The sequence below is a fragment of the Heterocephalus glaber genome, unplaced genomic scaffold (assembly GCF_053883595.1).
Source record: "Heterocephalus glaber isolate CG9 unplaced genomic scaffold, H.glaber_assembly_v1.0 deba00001593, whole genome shotgun sequence".
NCBI lineage: Eukaryota > Metazoa > Chordata > Mammalia > Rodentia > Bathyergidae > Heterocephalus > Heterocephalus glaber.
In genome coordinates, this window is record NW_028258368.1 from 7,110,943 (window position 1) to 7,127,046 (window position 16,104).

Here is a 16,104-nt window from a genome sequence, read left to right on the forward strand (position 1 = left end):
CTACTCATTGATTCTTCTGTTGTACAGAAAAAGCTTCTGTTAGTCTGATATAATACCATTTGTTGATTCTTGCTGCTATTTCTTGTGCAATTGAGGTTCTGTTTAGAAAATCCTTTCTTACACCTGTATGTTCAAGTGTTTTATCTATTTTATCTTTCAGAAGGTTTAGTGTTTCTGTTTAAATGTTTAGAACTTTGATCCATTTTGCTTTTAATTTAGTATATGTGTCTGTTGATGGTTATACAGGCTGCTTCCAAGATTTAGCTATTATGAACTGTGCTATTTATTTAAGCAGGCTTGTGGAATAGTATGTGATCTATTTTTAAAAAACTACCATGTGCTGCTGAAAATAATGTATACCCTGTCATAGAGGGGTGGAATGTTCTGTATACATCTATTAAGTCCATATGTTCAAGGGTGTGGTTCAGCTTGAATATTTCTTTATTGGTTTTTTGTTTAATTGATCTATCTCTTTGCAAAAGTGGGGTGTTAAAATCCCCTACTATGATTGTGCTAGTGTTTATTTGATCTTATAATTTCATCAGTTTTATTAGAAAGTGAATTTCTAATAGAAGAAAATGAAGAGAATGTTGGCATAATGACACAGCTAAAGACATGAGAATTATGAGAAAAAGTGAAGAAGGAAGGTTGGGAAAAGTGGGGAGCTTTAGGTATTGAAAAAAATGCATCTAAGTTATCCTAATAATAGGCCTTTAAAGGGTGGTTTTTATGTTTATTAAATCAAACCAAATAATGCCTAGCAGGGAGTAACAGGGAATATTGTGGTAACTGAACATACTAAACTCAACCAATTAATATTACTTCCCAGGGCTGTTGAAAGAAAGTACCACAAATAGAGTGCTTTAAAACAAGAAAAATTTACCCTTGCATTGTTCAGGAGCTCAGAACTCTGAAATGAAAGTGTGGGCAGGGTTGGGCACTTCTTTGGGAGTCTCAGTGGGAGAAGCTACTCCAGCCTCTCTCCTGCCCTCGTGGTTGCCAGCAAGTTTTGCTGTACCTTGGCTATGGCAGCATAATGGCATTCTCTCTGTGTGTCTCTGACTCTGTGCCCAAATTTCCCTTTTTTTATATAAAGGCATCAGTCACAATGGATTAGAGTCCACCCTATTCCAGTATGACCTCATCTTAACTTTATGACATCAAGAAAGAGCTTCATTCCCAATAAGATCACATGCACAGGCTGTAGAGTTAGGACTCAGCAAACATTTTGGAAAGGCACAATTCAATTCACAATACCATGACTCAATCTGTGATTAATTACTACTTCTCTATTACACAGTTTTTCCTGTTCACAGTTATGCAGACATGGTCCTTATCTACTAGGCTATATCATTATTTCTCTTCCCTGTCAAAGTTGAGATTCTCAATACTGTTCACAGCTGTATTTCCCTCAACAGCTCTTCAAACTCTAGCAGTGAGGCCTATCCCTCCTCATCCTCTCCATTCTAGCCTGCTTGATCTTATTTGTTCTTCCTCAGCTTCCATGTCTGATTTCTGGAGAAGTTAGGTTGAGCTTCCTGTGTCCACCCTATGTTCATCGTTATCGAAGCACTTGCAGCCTTGTTTGCCAGCAAATCTTTCCCGCGGAACTCTGTTGAATACCTTGCAATAACCATATGGGTCCACTAAGCTCCTTTTAAAAAAAATTCCAAGATCCATTAGATTAGTGATTTTTTCCTATTTTTAACACTGGGTAATTTAAATATCATAGGAATAATTGCCCAGTGATTATGTATCATTATTATTAAGTGTTTTTAAAAGACTAAAATAATAGAAACATGGAAGAATGACAATATTAGAATGCTGCTATCCAATGGGATAGTTATTGATGATCTCAACATTGTTTTGTATTTCCCAATACATCAGAAACTGACCACAACTGGCTACACAGAGAATTTGAAATAAGGCTAGTGCAACTGAGAACCTGAATTTTTTATTAATTATTTAAATTCTTTTATTGGTACATTGTAGGTATGCAACACATTTACATTTCTCATTGGGAACTTGTACCTTTGCATGATGCATCTTGGTTCTTATTTTTTCCCCATTCCTAGCCCTCCCTTCACCCCCTCCACCCTTCCCTATTTACAAAGACTTTATTTCCATTTTTTCCATTTCTCAGCATTTTTCCTTTCCCTTCTTTCCTTTCCCCTGCCCCTCCCACTACCCCACCCCATTAGACCTTATCTTCCTATTTTGCATTATCGATTATTCATTCTAATCATTGGTACATTTTAGGTATACAAAATAATGACATTCATCTTTGGAAATTACCACCTTTACATAATCTCTCTTGGTTCTTATTTTTCACCCTTGCCCTGCCTTCCCTTCAACCCCTCCATCCCTCCCTAAACAAAGACTTTGTTTCCATTTTTCCATTTTCTTATATTAATTCCATTCCTTTCTTTCCTTTCCCCTACCCCTCCCACTTCCCCATCCCCTTTGCTCCTTTTCTTCCTATTTTACATTACCTATTATAAGTTTTAGTCCTTATTTACACTTTCAGTTTCTCACATCAGAGAAACTATTTGGTATTTATACATGTGTGTCCTATTTATTTCACTTAAGAATATAGCCTCAATGTGCATCCATTTAGCTATAAATGTCTCTAATTTCTCATTTTTTATGGCTGAGTAGTACTCCATTTAAAAAATACACCACATTTTCTTTATTCAGCCTCCAGTTGATGGGCATTTGGGCTGTTTCCAAGTTTTAGCTATTACAAACTGTGCTGCTATGAACATGGGTGCACATATATCACTGTAGTATGATTCTTTTAATTCTTTGGGGAAGATACCCAGCAGGGGAATAGCTAGGTCAAATGGGACTTCCAGTCCTAGTTCATTGAGGTATCTCCATACTGATTTCCACAGTTGTTGTACCAGCCTATACTCCCACCAGCAGTGGAGCAGTGTTCCTTTCCCCACAGCCCCACCAGCATTTGTTATTGGTTGATTTCATGATAGTAGCCATTCTTTCTGGCATGAGGTGGAATCTCAGCATTGTTTTCATTTGCATCTCTCGAATGACCAGTGATGTTGAACATCTTTTCATGTATTTATTTGCTATTTCTACTTCTTTGTCTGAGAAATGTCTGTTCATTTCAGATGCCCATTTTTGGATTGGGTCTTTAAATTTGAGAGGTCTGATCTTTTTAAGTTCTTTATAGATTCGAGATAGTAGACCTTTGTCTGAGGAACAGCAGGTGAAGATTTTTTCTCACATTTTGGATTGTCTCTTCACAGTGCTGGTGGTTTCTCTTGCTGTGCAGAAGCTTTTTAATAAGAAGATATCCCATTTGTTGATTGTTTGTGCTAGTTCACGGGCAACTGAGGTTTTGTTCATAAAATCTTTTCCTACACCGATGTCTTCAAGGGTTCTACCTAGCCTCTGTTCCAACTGGTTCAGAGTTTCTATTTTAATATTTAGATCTTTAATCCATTTTGATTTTAGTTTAGTGCATGGTGAGAGATACAGGTCTAGTTTTAATCTTTGGCAAGTTGAAACCCAATTTTTCCAGCACCATTTATTAAAGAGGCTACCATTCCTCCAGTGAGGTTGTTTGGCTCCTTTATTGAAGATGAGATGGCTGAGTGTGTCTGGTGTTGTTTCTGCATCTTCTAATCTGTTCCACTGGCCCTCAGGTCTGTTTCTTTGCCAGTACCATGCTGTTTTTCTCACAGTAGCTTTGTAGTAGAGTTGCAGGTTGGGGATTGTGATACCCCCTGCCATGTCTCTGTTACCTAGAATTGCTTTTGCTATTCTGGGTCTCTTCTTGCTCCAAATGAATTTTTGGATTGTTTTCTCGATGTCTGTGAAATATGCTGCTGAGATCTCAATTGGAATTGCATTAAATCTATATAGCAGTTTTGGAAGTATGGCCATTTTCACTATATTAATCCTTCCTCCCCAGGAGCAGGGGATGTCTGTCCATTTTCTGATATCATCTTCAATCTCTCTTTTCAGAGTGCCATAGTTTTCAGAGAAGAGGTCTTTGATTTCTTTCGTTAGGTTGATTCCTAGGTATTTCAGCTTTTTGGATACTATTGTGAATGGAATTATTTGCCCTATTTCTGTCTCAGTAAGTCTATAATTTGTGTAGAGGAAAGCTATTGATTTTTGTGTGTTGACCTTGCATCCAGCTACTTTACTGAATTTGGTTATTAAGTCTAGGAGACTTTTGGTGGAGTTCTTGAGGTCTTCTGTATACAGTATCAAGTCATCTGCAAATAAGAACAATTTGACTTCATTTCCTGTCTTTATTCCTTTTATTTCCTTCTCTTGTCTAATTGCTGTTGCTAATGTTTTCAAAACTATACTGAACAAGAGTGGTGACAGTGGACATCCTTGTCTTGTTCTTGATTTTAGAGTGAAGGATTTCAGGTTTTGACCATTTAGTATGATATTGGCTGTTGGTTTTTCATAGATGGCTTTTATCAGTTTGAGGTAGAGACCATCTATTCCAATTTTTTGTAGGGTTTTTATCATAAATCCATGTTGGATTTTTTCAAATGTTTTTTCTGCATCTATGGAGATAATCATATGATTTTGGTCCTTGACTCTATTGATATAGTGCATTACATTGATTGATTTGCATATGTTGAACCATCCCTGTATCCCTGGGATGAATCCCATTTGATCAGGGTGTATGATCTTCTTGATGATCTTCTGCATTCTACTTGCCAGTATCTTATTAAGGATTTTTGCATCTATGTTCATTAGTGAGATTGGCCTATAGTTCTCTTTTTCAGTTGGGTCTTTCTCTGCTTTGGGGATCAAGGTGATGCTTGCTTCCAGGGATGAATTTGGGAGTATTTCTTCCCTTTCAATTTCATTGAAGAGTTTAAACAGTAGTGGCAGTAGTTCCTCTCTAAATGTCTTATAGAATTCAGCAGTGAAGCCATCAGGGCCTGGGCTTTTCTTAGTTGATAAGTTTTTATTACATTTTCAATTTCATTGGTTGATATTGGTTTGTTTAGAATTTTTAGGTCTTCTTCATTCAACTTTGGTAATTCATATGTATCTAGGAATCTGTTCATTTCTTCTGTGTTTTCCACCTTATTGGCGTATAGGTTCTGGAAGTAGGTACTGATTATCCTCTCAATTTCTGTGGTAATTTCACCCTTTTCATTCCTAATTGCATGGATTTGGGCCATTTCTTCCTTTTTTATAATAAGGTTGGCTAAGGATTTGTCAATTTTGTTTATTCTTTCGCAGAAACAACTCTTGGCTTCATTGATTTTTTTGTATCATTGTCTTAAGTCTCCATTGCATTGATTTCTCCTCTGATCTTTATAATTTCCTCCCTTGTATGAGCTTTGGTTTGTCCTGCTCCTCTTTTCTAGAAGCTTGAGGTACAGCATCAAGTTGCTTAATTGGGCTCACTCTGTTTTCCTAATATGCATAGTCACTGCTATGAATTTCCCTTGTAAGACTGCTTTCATTGTGTCCCATAGATTCTGATATGTTGTATTGTCATTGTCATTTAATTGAAGGAACTGTGTGATTTCTTCTTTAATTTCCTCTGTGACCCATTGGTTATTCAGAAGTGTGTTGTTCAATTTCCATGTGTTTATGAAATTTTTCCTGTTTCTTTGGCTATGGATCTCCAATTTCATCACACTATGGTCTGATAGTATACAGAGGATAACTTCAATTCTTTTGGACTTATTTAAACATGTTCTATGTGTGAGTTTGTGGTCTATTTTGGTGAATGACCTATGTGCAGCTGAGAAGAATGTGTATTCTGATTTTGTGGGGTGGAACACTCTGTAAACATTGGTTAAGTTCATTTGTTCAACAGTTTGATTGAGTTCTAGTGTTTTGTTGGGTTTTTTTTTTGTCTAGTTGGTCTATCCATTTGTGACAGTGGGGTATTGAGGTCCCCTACTACTACTGCATTAGTGCTTATATGATTTTTCATGTTTGTTAGTATTTGTTTTATATAGTTGGGTGCACTAGTGTTTGGTGCATAGGTATTTATGATTGTCATCTCTTCCTCTTGGACTGTTCCCTTTACAAAGATGTAGTGTCCTTCTTCATCTCTCTGAATCAGTGTTGGTTTGAAATCTACTTGATCTGCAAAGAGGATAGCTACTCCTACTTTTTTTCAAGTTCCTGTTGCATGGAGTATTGTTTTCCACCCTTTATGTTTGTCTATGAGTTTCCTTTTGAATTAAGTGTGTTTCTTGTATGCAGCATATTGTTGGATTTTGCTTCTTGACCCATTCTGCTAGTCTATTTCTTTTGATTGGTGAATTGAGACCATTAACATTGATGGTTATAACTGAAATGTATTGACTTATCATTGCAATGACTTTTTCTTTTTGTTGGGTTCTCCCCGTTTACATTTAATTTCTTGTCATGCCAGATGGGTTCATTCTGCTTTGCTTCCTGGGGTTGTGATCCTCAGTGTCTGTTTGTAGGATATTGCATAAAATTCTTTGGAGTGCTGGTTTGGTATTCACGAAGTTCCTAAGGTGCTCTTTGTCATGAAAGTATTTTATTTCTCCATCAATTTTGAAAGATAGTTTTGCATGGTACATCAATCTGGGTTGGAGGCTGTTTTCCTTTAGAGCTTGAAATACATCACTCCAAGCTCTTCCTGCCTTGTGAGGTTGCATTGAGAAGTCTGCTGTGATTCTGATGGGCTTTCTTTGTATGTGATTTGTTTCTTTTCTCTATCTTCTTGTAGAACTTTGGTCTTCTACTGAGTTTCTGGAACCTTAATAATTATATGCCTATGTGTAGATTTTTTTTTCATCAAGGCTATTTGGAGTCCTATATGCCTCACTTATCTGTATGTCAAGTTCTTTTCCCCTGCTTGGGAAGTTTTCTGCCATTACTTCTGTGAAGAGATTTTTTTATGTCATCTGCACTCTCTCCTGTTTCTTCTTTGACTCCAATCAGTCTTACGTTATTCTTCTTTGCATCGTCTAGCAGGTGCTGGATTGATTTCTCGTGGTGCCTTATCATTTTGAAGCAATTTTTCTTTTCCTGGTCACTAATTGCTATCTTATCTTCTATATCTGAAATTGTGTCCTCACATTGGCTCATTCTGCTGTGTAGACTTTCAATGGAGTTATTTATCTCCTGGAAATCTATTTGCATGTGTTTTATGGATTCCATTTGTTTCCTATGTTGGGATTCCATTATATTCCTGAGCTCCTCTCTAGATTTATTAATCATGTCTTGCACTAAGGGCACAATTTCTCCTGTTATTTGAGAAATTATTTCTGATTTCATTTTTTCCAGGTCCTCTTTTGTTGCCAGTTCAGTGGGTCCAGGTTTTTGAGTATCAGAGTGTTCCATCTCATTTCCCTTTGGGGTTGCTGTAGGTCACCTGGAAGTCTGGTTTTGAGACTTATTTACGTGTCTTCTCATTTCGACTTGGGAGCGGGGGTGGGGCGCAGTTCTGTTGGCTCCTGTGTGGCTCATCTCTGAGCTGGGAGAGGTGGGACAGCGGCTCAGAAGCCCCTTCCTCTGGGCCAGGAGCAGTGGGACAGTGGTTCAGAAGCCCCTACCTCTGAGCCAGTAGCGGCGGGACAGACACCAGCCCAGAAGCCCCTTCCTCTGGGCCAGGAGCAGTGGGAAGGTGGCTCAGAAGCCTCTACCTCTGGCCTGGACTGGCGGGATGGACGGTGGTCTAGAATCTCCTTCCTCTGGGCCTGAGAACCTGAATTTTTATTTTTTGGAATTGTTATTAATTTAAATGTAAATAGCTACATGGCTTAACAGCTACAATACTGTACTAAACAATGTAGGTTTATGAGAATGATTCACTAGTCAACTAAATTGTCATTGTTATATCACCCTCCATATTTCTTATTGTACTACCCAAGGTATTGCATTGTGTTGCCAGAAGAAAAAATAGACTTGGGATATCATCTTTGTAGTATTTATTTATTTATTGTGGTGCTAACGATTGAACCCTGGGCCTTGTACATGCTAGACAAGGCCTCTGTCGTTAAGCAATAGCCCCCAGCCCTTTTGCAGTTTGCTTTTAACTTACATTGGATACAACAGACAGTTCAAATTTTTCATTTCTCACTTTTATGACAAAATAAAGAAAACTGACAGAGGGAGAGGTCTCACTAACACTAAAGGAATCAGAGATGAATGTAAAGAGCCAAAAGCACCCAAAAATATTGATAATGAACTTGATCATGGACATGGAACCTTAAACTGTAAATCTTCAGGTGACAACATCCTTCATTCTTTCAGACTCAAGAATTTATAGATGAACAATAAATTCATATGGAGAAAAAGAAAATATGGTTTTCTGATTCAGGGTCATTGAAGAAGGATGTCATCAAATTATATTTTGTGAGAAGAGCTTTTCCCATCTCCTTTTGCTAAATGAATGTGGGATAGAATTATTTTACCTTTTGTGATATTTGGATGCCAAAATTTTACTTTGCATACAGCTTAGAAATGGACAAATGGTAAAGGCAAGTTTGTACACATGGATGCCTGAAAAAAACCAGATAAAGTAGAAGTGAAAGAATAAAAAGTTAAGAGTCCACTGGACCCAAAGAGCAAATAGTGATGACTAATTTTTTTCCTGGAATATTGGAGGTTAAATTCATGTGTGTACTAATCAATGTACCAAGTTCTTATTTGAAAATGTAAAACACCAGTAATAAGGTGAAAAATCATTGTATTTCCATTTAAATTTGTCATCTCGAAATGCTTAGGAGCTAGGAGGGTAACTCAGTGTTATAGCATTTGCCTAGCATGTACAGGTCCTTGGGTTTGAACCACAGCACTGAGGAAAAGCCAAGAAAAGGTCAGAAGTGTAGGCCCTGGAGCTCTGCAGCCCTGGGATAGAATCCCGAGTGTAATAGTTAGTGCATGACCTTTGGCAAATTAGTCAGCCTCCCTAAGATCCAGTTCCCTCATCTGTAAAATAAGGATTAAAAATTACTTCCTCTTCTATAGAGTCTTATAGAGAGTAAATTCTGCTTGCAAAGTGCTTAACATAGTGCTTGGCAGAAAGAAAAAGATATATATCAGCTATGGATAGTGATTTTATTATCCCTGAGTTGCTTAGAACAGCTCTGCTTATCTATCAGATTTGGGAACCTAATCAATGGGAAATGACAACTGTATCAATTTATCACCAATAGAATTTATCATTGCTGATTCCTGCTGCTCCCACCAGGTGTTCACATTCCAGGTGAAGTGAAGCTAAGGAGCGGAAAATGTCAAGCTCCCAGTGGGCAGGCTGCTTGGGAGGCTGTGAACATTGTCAGCTTTTAAACTCAGATTTAATCTCTTACACCAAAAAACTGCTTTGTCTGACTTTTAGATTGAACAGGCATTATTTTAATGAATTCAAATTATACTAAAAAGTATCAGGAGAAGGTAAAAATCTGAAATCTTACTACCCAGAGAAAACACTATTAATCTTCCAGGCTTTTCTCTGTAGCTATGCACACATGAGCATAATTTTACAAAAAGCACTATCATACCATAGTTGGTATTTTGTAGTCGATTTTATATTCAAGAATATCTCTACTTTACTCAGAAGAGATCCATATGTTCATTCTTAGTAAGGTTCAGACCTTAAGGCATATAGTAGCAGGTAAAAGAAAATATGATCATCTACCTTTAAATAACGGTTTTGCACAGAAACTGAGGTGAGCTATGCAGTCCAAGTGGATTTCAAAAGCAATGGAAATTTCTTTCTCTTATGAAATTATGGGTGAGAATGGGAACCTAAGCCCAGTATGTGCTGTGTGACCCCCCGATTCCCACATGGCTATTGCTTGTGTAATGTGAAATTTGTGGAATTGAACTTTAATAAAATAAGATTGTGCTCTAACCTCAGTATATTTTTAGGGCTTAAAGCTTTTATTTCTTTCTAGATCACAACTCTTTCCGTCTTGGCATCAAAAAGTTATTTCTGAGTGCTAAACAAATATGAAAAATATGGGTCTGGCCTGGGTCTTACTTTCTCCTGCCAGGCTGGGTTCTCTCCAGAGGCCGGATATGTGTGAGTCCTAATCCTCTGGATGCCACCATGTCTCTACATAAGCCAGTGGTCTGCACACCCAAACAACCAAGGCCTCTCCCAGGACACTACGGGGACCTTTATCTGGAAATCTGATCTCACCATTTCTGGAATTCAATTTCACCCTGCCAGAAGTCAGAGCATGGACAAAAAGATGTTGACATATCACTATTAGTTTTACCTGTTTCTATATTCTTCTTATGGCTTCTGCTTAAAAAGTCAAGAATGGTTTTGCTACTCCACTCCTAGATAATTAGCAGACAGCTATCACAAAAGAATTCATATTAGTCAAATTTCTATTGGTTTAAAGAGATTATGTTCACAATTTTCAAACTTAGACAAGAGTTCACAAAACTGCTTTTACTCTGAAAGTGGCCTAAAATAATGTGAAAGAACCTGATTACTTCTGTGGATCACAGGGAGCTTTAGCTGGGGAGGGGGAAAAGAGGTGAAAGACAGGACTGGAGTGTCCAGGGCAAGATGCACAGCTAGGGAATCTTACAGGAGCAAGAGTAGTGAGTTTAGGCCACACCAAATCCAGGCACTGGAGACACTGACAGAGAGGCCGGCAGGCCAGTCCAGCTTTAGCAAGGCCAGCAAGCAGACTGAAGGGGTGGCCCAGGCCAGCCACCAAGGAAAGTCAAGTTCATATCAAGCAGTCTTGGGTTTTCTTACCAGGAAAACCCCTTTGTATTAAACCTGGAGCCCAAAGTAATATTCACACCAGCCATGGAGGAAAATAGCTGATGAATCTCCTAGACAGAGTCATCTAATCCTCGTCCTCTGACATCATGACATAGGAATGGAAAGCTTCCCCTGGGACCCCAAGGGAAGTTAGCGGTGTTAGTTAGTGGTGAGGAAACCCAGAAAGACATTTGCACCATTCCTTCCTTCACTATTTTCCCTCCTAGGCAGATAATTAACCAAAGAATATATGTTTTCACTACATGAAAATCTAATGATAGTGAGTCATTATTATATTAATAAGTAACCTTTATATAATAAGCCATGTCCTTCTATGCTATTAACAGTGAAAACAATGCAGAAAATGCCAGGGAAATGGTTTTCTTTCTTTTCATGGCCTTTATGGTAGTGGTTCTCAAATGTAGATTTCTGACTTTCTAGGTCCTTGTCAGAAATGCAAGTTCTTGAGTCCTACCCTAGATCAAGGAATTCAGACACTCTGGGGGCAAGGCCCAGCAATCTGCTTTTTAATAAGCCCCTGGGTGATTCTTGCACAAGTTCAAGTTTGACAGTACAGGCTTGGTGGAAAGAACCTGGGATGGGGGCCAGAAGACCTAATTCAGATTCTAGCTCTGGATTCTGCGGTCTGATTCAGTGAGATTCAATAAAGAGCCACGATGTGCCTCTCTGTGCACTGAGGTTAATGCAAGGATGACAGAATGCATGACAGGCATGATCCTCGCCCTCAGAGTGCCCCTAATCTTTTATATTCTTTTGCTCCTCTAGGAGGAGTTACTATTGTTGCTGTCCTTGTTTCTTATTTTTATTTCTAATGTCTGCTTCTGCAGCATCACAGGCACTCAATAAGCATGGAGTGGATTAAATGGTGAGGCCATTCACAAATTCAGATAAATACCACCATGCAACTAACTCATCAATAACCTTAACATCACCCCAGTCAAAGAAGTACCAGCCACTGCTGATTTACTATTTCTTACAGGTCAGTGATGAGTGTCCCTCATATGTTAGCTCATCCAGTCCTTTCCACCATCCTGTCTTGTGGGGGAATACTCTTAGTCCCACCTGAGGCTCAAAATATTAAGTAACTGATCTAATGCTATACAGCTAGAAAGTAGCAGAGCCAGTGTCACATTCAGAAATACCTACTTCCAGGGCCAGAGATTTAGCTCAGTGGTTTCGCCACCTGCTGCACAAGCGCAAGGACCCGAGTTCGATCCTTGGTACAAAAAAAAAAAAAAAAAGCCTTCTTCCAAAGTTCATGCTTGTAAAGGGACTGGAGGAGTAAACTGCCTTAAGAGTTAGTCTCCCCAAAGCCTCTAAGGTTGGTGGCTGGTTATCTTCTCACCATGTTTTTTACAACTGCATGATGCAGGCATTGCCTTTAGTGATCAAAGACTAAGAAAATCAAGTTCTGGGAGAGCTAGGCTTTCATGGAATAGATAGAAAATTCTAAAAATAGAATATATAGACATATATTTTCATTTTGCCAAGCACAATCTCTTGTCCCAAATATTGATGAACCATCATTAGGAGGGGGAATAAAACACTGATGTTAAAAAATACAAAAGCTATAAGTTTATAATAAAAGAGAGCCCATTGCATTACACGTATTTTCTCATATACAATGATTATTTTGTCCTATTTTTTTTTCAAGTTCCATTTGATTGACTCCCATCAAGCTCAAAGAAGTAGACAGTGGTGAGGAAACTACATTAATGGACTGTTTGCCTCTTAAAAGTCAAGCAAAATTACTCATAGGTGAAACAAAAGTGGGTACAGATGAGGCCAGGGCACCTTGAGAGGGCACTGGCCAGGCCTTTTGGCAAAGGATCCCAACCCAGGCAGCCAGGGAGAGTAGGAAAGAGGTGAGTGTTGATGTAAGGCACAAAGGCATGGGCAGCATGCATTGTGGGTCCCACAACATGAGGCAGCATTGACACCCAGGGAAATGAAGCAGCAAACAGGAGAAGCTGGCAAAGGTCTGCAATGAGTCTACACTGTGATGCCTGTGCAGCTACAGGATGTATTAAGTAATGGTTCTCCCTCCTTTGTCATTTCAGCTCTCTTAATGTTCTTTCCCTTCCTTCTCATCAGAAGGAGAAGACTCATTTGACATCTGTCATCTACTGTTTTCTTCTAAATGACTCAGGGTCAGGAGGCACTTAGTTAGGGTTGATGGAAGCCCAGGAACTACTGTAATCAATCTATAAAAAACCAAGAGAGAGGAAAAGGAAACTAATACCAGAAGCACAGATCTTACCTTACTAGGAGGGGGACCGTGGTCATCCAAGTAAGTGGAATTTCCTAGAAAAAAGAAGAAAAAAGGTTGATGGGTTGGTTTCTTTTGAATCCCAAATGAATTTAGCACAAAATCATTGAAAAAAAATATTGTAGATGTAATTCAGACAATAGTACCGAAGAGAAATGGATGATTATTAATCACTAGTATAGCCAGGTTTTGCTGATATTACCATGCTTGGTTAACAGTTTCAGCACTTACAATCTTCCAGGTTGATGTGCTACAGCTCCCAGCACAGAGGAGGCTTCTGGGCCAATGTGCCACAGCTCCCAGTGCAGAGTAGGAGGCTTCCAGGCCAACCTACCACCACTCCCAGCACAGAAGAGGTGAGCCTTGTGGGAGCCAGCAGCACCCCCCCACCCCCAATGAAATGAGAAGACAGGTAAACAAGAATCAGAATCAGACTTTCAGATCACCTACAGCAACCCCAAAGGGAAACGAGATGGAACACATTGATACTTAACCATGTGGAGTCCCTGAACTAGCAACAAAAGAGGATCTGGAAAAAATGAAATCAGAAATTACTTCTCACGTAACAACAGAGATTGTGCCCATAGTGCAAGACATGATTAATAAATCTAGAGAAGACACAGATAAAAAAATAGAAGAGCTGAGAAACATGATCGAATCCCAACATAGGAAACAAATGGAATCCATGAAACAGATGCAAACAGATTTCCAGGAGATTAAAAACTCCATTGAAAGTCTACACAACACAGTGAGCTAGTGTGAGGACAGAACTTCATATATGGAAGATAAGATTGCAATTAGTGACCAGGAAAAGAAAAATTGCTATAAAATTGTAAGGGACCATGAGAAATCAGTCCAGCAGCTGCTAGACAATGCAAAGAAGAATAACATAAGACGGATTGAAGTCAATGAAGAAACAGGAGACAGTGTAGATGACATAAAACTGTTCACAGAAGTGATAGCAGAGAACTTCCCAAGCAGGGGAAAAGAACTTAACATTCAGATAAGAGAGGCATATAGGACTCCAAATAGCCTTGATTAAAAAAAATTGACAGATAGACATATAATTGTTAAGATTCCAGAAACCCAACAGAAGAGCAAAGTTCTACAAACAGTTAAAGAAGAGAAACAAATCACATACAAAGGAAAGCCCATCAGAATCACAGCAGACTTCTCAATGCAAACCTTCAAGGCAAGAAGACCTTGGAGTGAAGTATTGCAAGCCCAAAAGGAATACAGCCTCCAACCCAGATTGATGTACCCTGCAAAACTATCTTTCAAAATGGATGGAGAAATAAGATACTTTCATGACAAAGAGCACCTTGGGAACTTCATGAATACCAAACCAACACTCCAAAAAATTTTAGACGAAATCCCGGGAAAAGACAATGAGGATCACAACCCCGGGAAGCCCAGCAGAATGAATCCACTGAGCACAACAAGAAATTAAAAGCAAAGGGGGATAATCCAACAAAAAGAAAAAGTCATGATAAGGATAACTCAATACGTATCAGTTATAACCATCAATGTTAATGGTCTCAACTCACCAATCAAAAGAACTAGACTAGCAGAATGGGTCAAGAAGCAAGATCCAACAATTTGGTGCATACAAGAAACACACTTAATTCAAAAAGAAACTCATAGACTGAAAGTTAAAGGTTGGAAAACAATACTCCATGGATCAGGAACCCCCCAAAAAAGCAGTAGTAGCTATCCTCTTTGCAGATCAAGTAGATTTCAAACCAACACTGATTAGGAGAGACAAAGAAGGCCACTACATCCTTGTAAAGGGAACAAGCCAACGGGAAGAGATGACAATCATAAATATCTATGCACCAAACACTAGTGTGCCCATCTATATAAAACAAATACTAACAGACATGAAAAACCATATAATCACTAATACAATAGTAGTGGGGGACCTCAGTACCCCACTGCCACAAATAGATAGATCAACTAGACAAAAAACAAGCAACAAAATATGAGAACTCAATCAAACTCTTGAATAAATGAACTTAACAGATGTTTACAGAGTGTTTCACCCCACAAAATCAGAATACACTTTCTTTTCAGCTGCGCATGTGTCTTTCTCCAAAATAGATCACATACTCTCTCATAGAACATATTTAGGTAAGTGCAAAGGAATTGAAGTTATCCCCTGTATATTATCAGACCATAGTGTGATGAAATTGGAGATCAATACCAAAAGAAACTGCAAGAATTTCATGAACACATAGAAATTGAACAACACACTTCTGAATAACCAATGGGTCACAGAGGAAATTAAAGAAGAAATCACACAGTTCCTTCAATTAAATGACAATGACAATACAACATATCAGAATCTATGGGACACAGTGAAAGCAGTCTTACAAGGGAAATTCATAGCAGTGAATATGCATATTAGGAAAACAGAAGGACCCCAATTAAAAAACCTAATGCTGAACCTCAAGCTACTAGAAAAAGAAAAGCAGGACAATCCCAAGGCCCATAGAAAGGAGGAAATTATAAAGATCAGAGCAGAAATCAATGCAATGGAGACTAGGACAATGATACAAAAAAATCAATGAAGCCAAGAGTTGGTTCTGCGAAAAAATAAACAAAATTGACAAACCCTTAGCCAACCTTATTATAAAAAAGAAAGAAATGGCCCAAATCCATGCAATTAGGAATGAAAAGGATGAAATTACAATGGACCCAGTAGAAATCTAGAGGATCATCAATACCTACCTCAAGAACCTATACACCAATAAGATGGACAACACAGAAGAAATGGACAGATTCCTAGATACATACAAAATACCGAAGTTGAACGAAGAAGACCTAAAAATCCTAGACAACCCAATATCAACCAATGAAATTGAAAACATAATTAAAAACTTACCAACTAAGAAAAGCCTGGGCCCTGATGGCTTCACTGCTGAATTCTACAAGACATTTAGAGAGGAACTACCGCCACTACTGTGTAAACTTTTCAATGAAATTGAAAGGGAAGCAATATTCCCAAATTCATTCCTGGAAGTAAGCATCACCTTGATCCCCAAAGCAGAGAAAGACCCAACCACAAAAGAGAACTACAGGCCAATCTCACTAA

The 16,104-nt window shown here is 38.5% G+C and overlaps 1 protein-coding gene across 2 annotated transcripts in view; it reads right to left on the minus strand.

Moving 5' to 3' along the window:
• Positions 1–16,104, minus strand: part of Ust (uronyl 2-sulfotransferase) — a 333,586-nt gene that overhangs the window by 193,220 nt on the left and 124,262 nt on the right. For both annotated transcript variants that reach the window (XM_004856902.4, XM_087193468.1), the window contains exon 2: positions 13,002–13,045. In XM_004856902.4, coding sequence (XP_004856959.1) covers positions 13,002–13,045 — 44 coding nt within the window. The remainder of the gene's footprint in view (positions 1–13,001; positions 13,046–16,104) is intronic.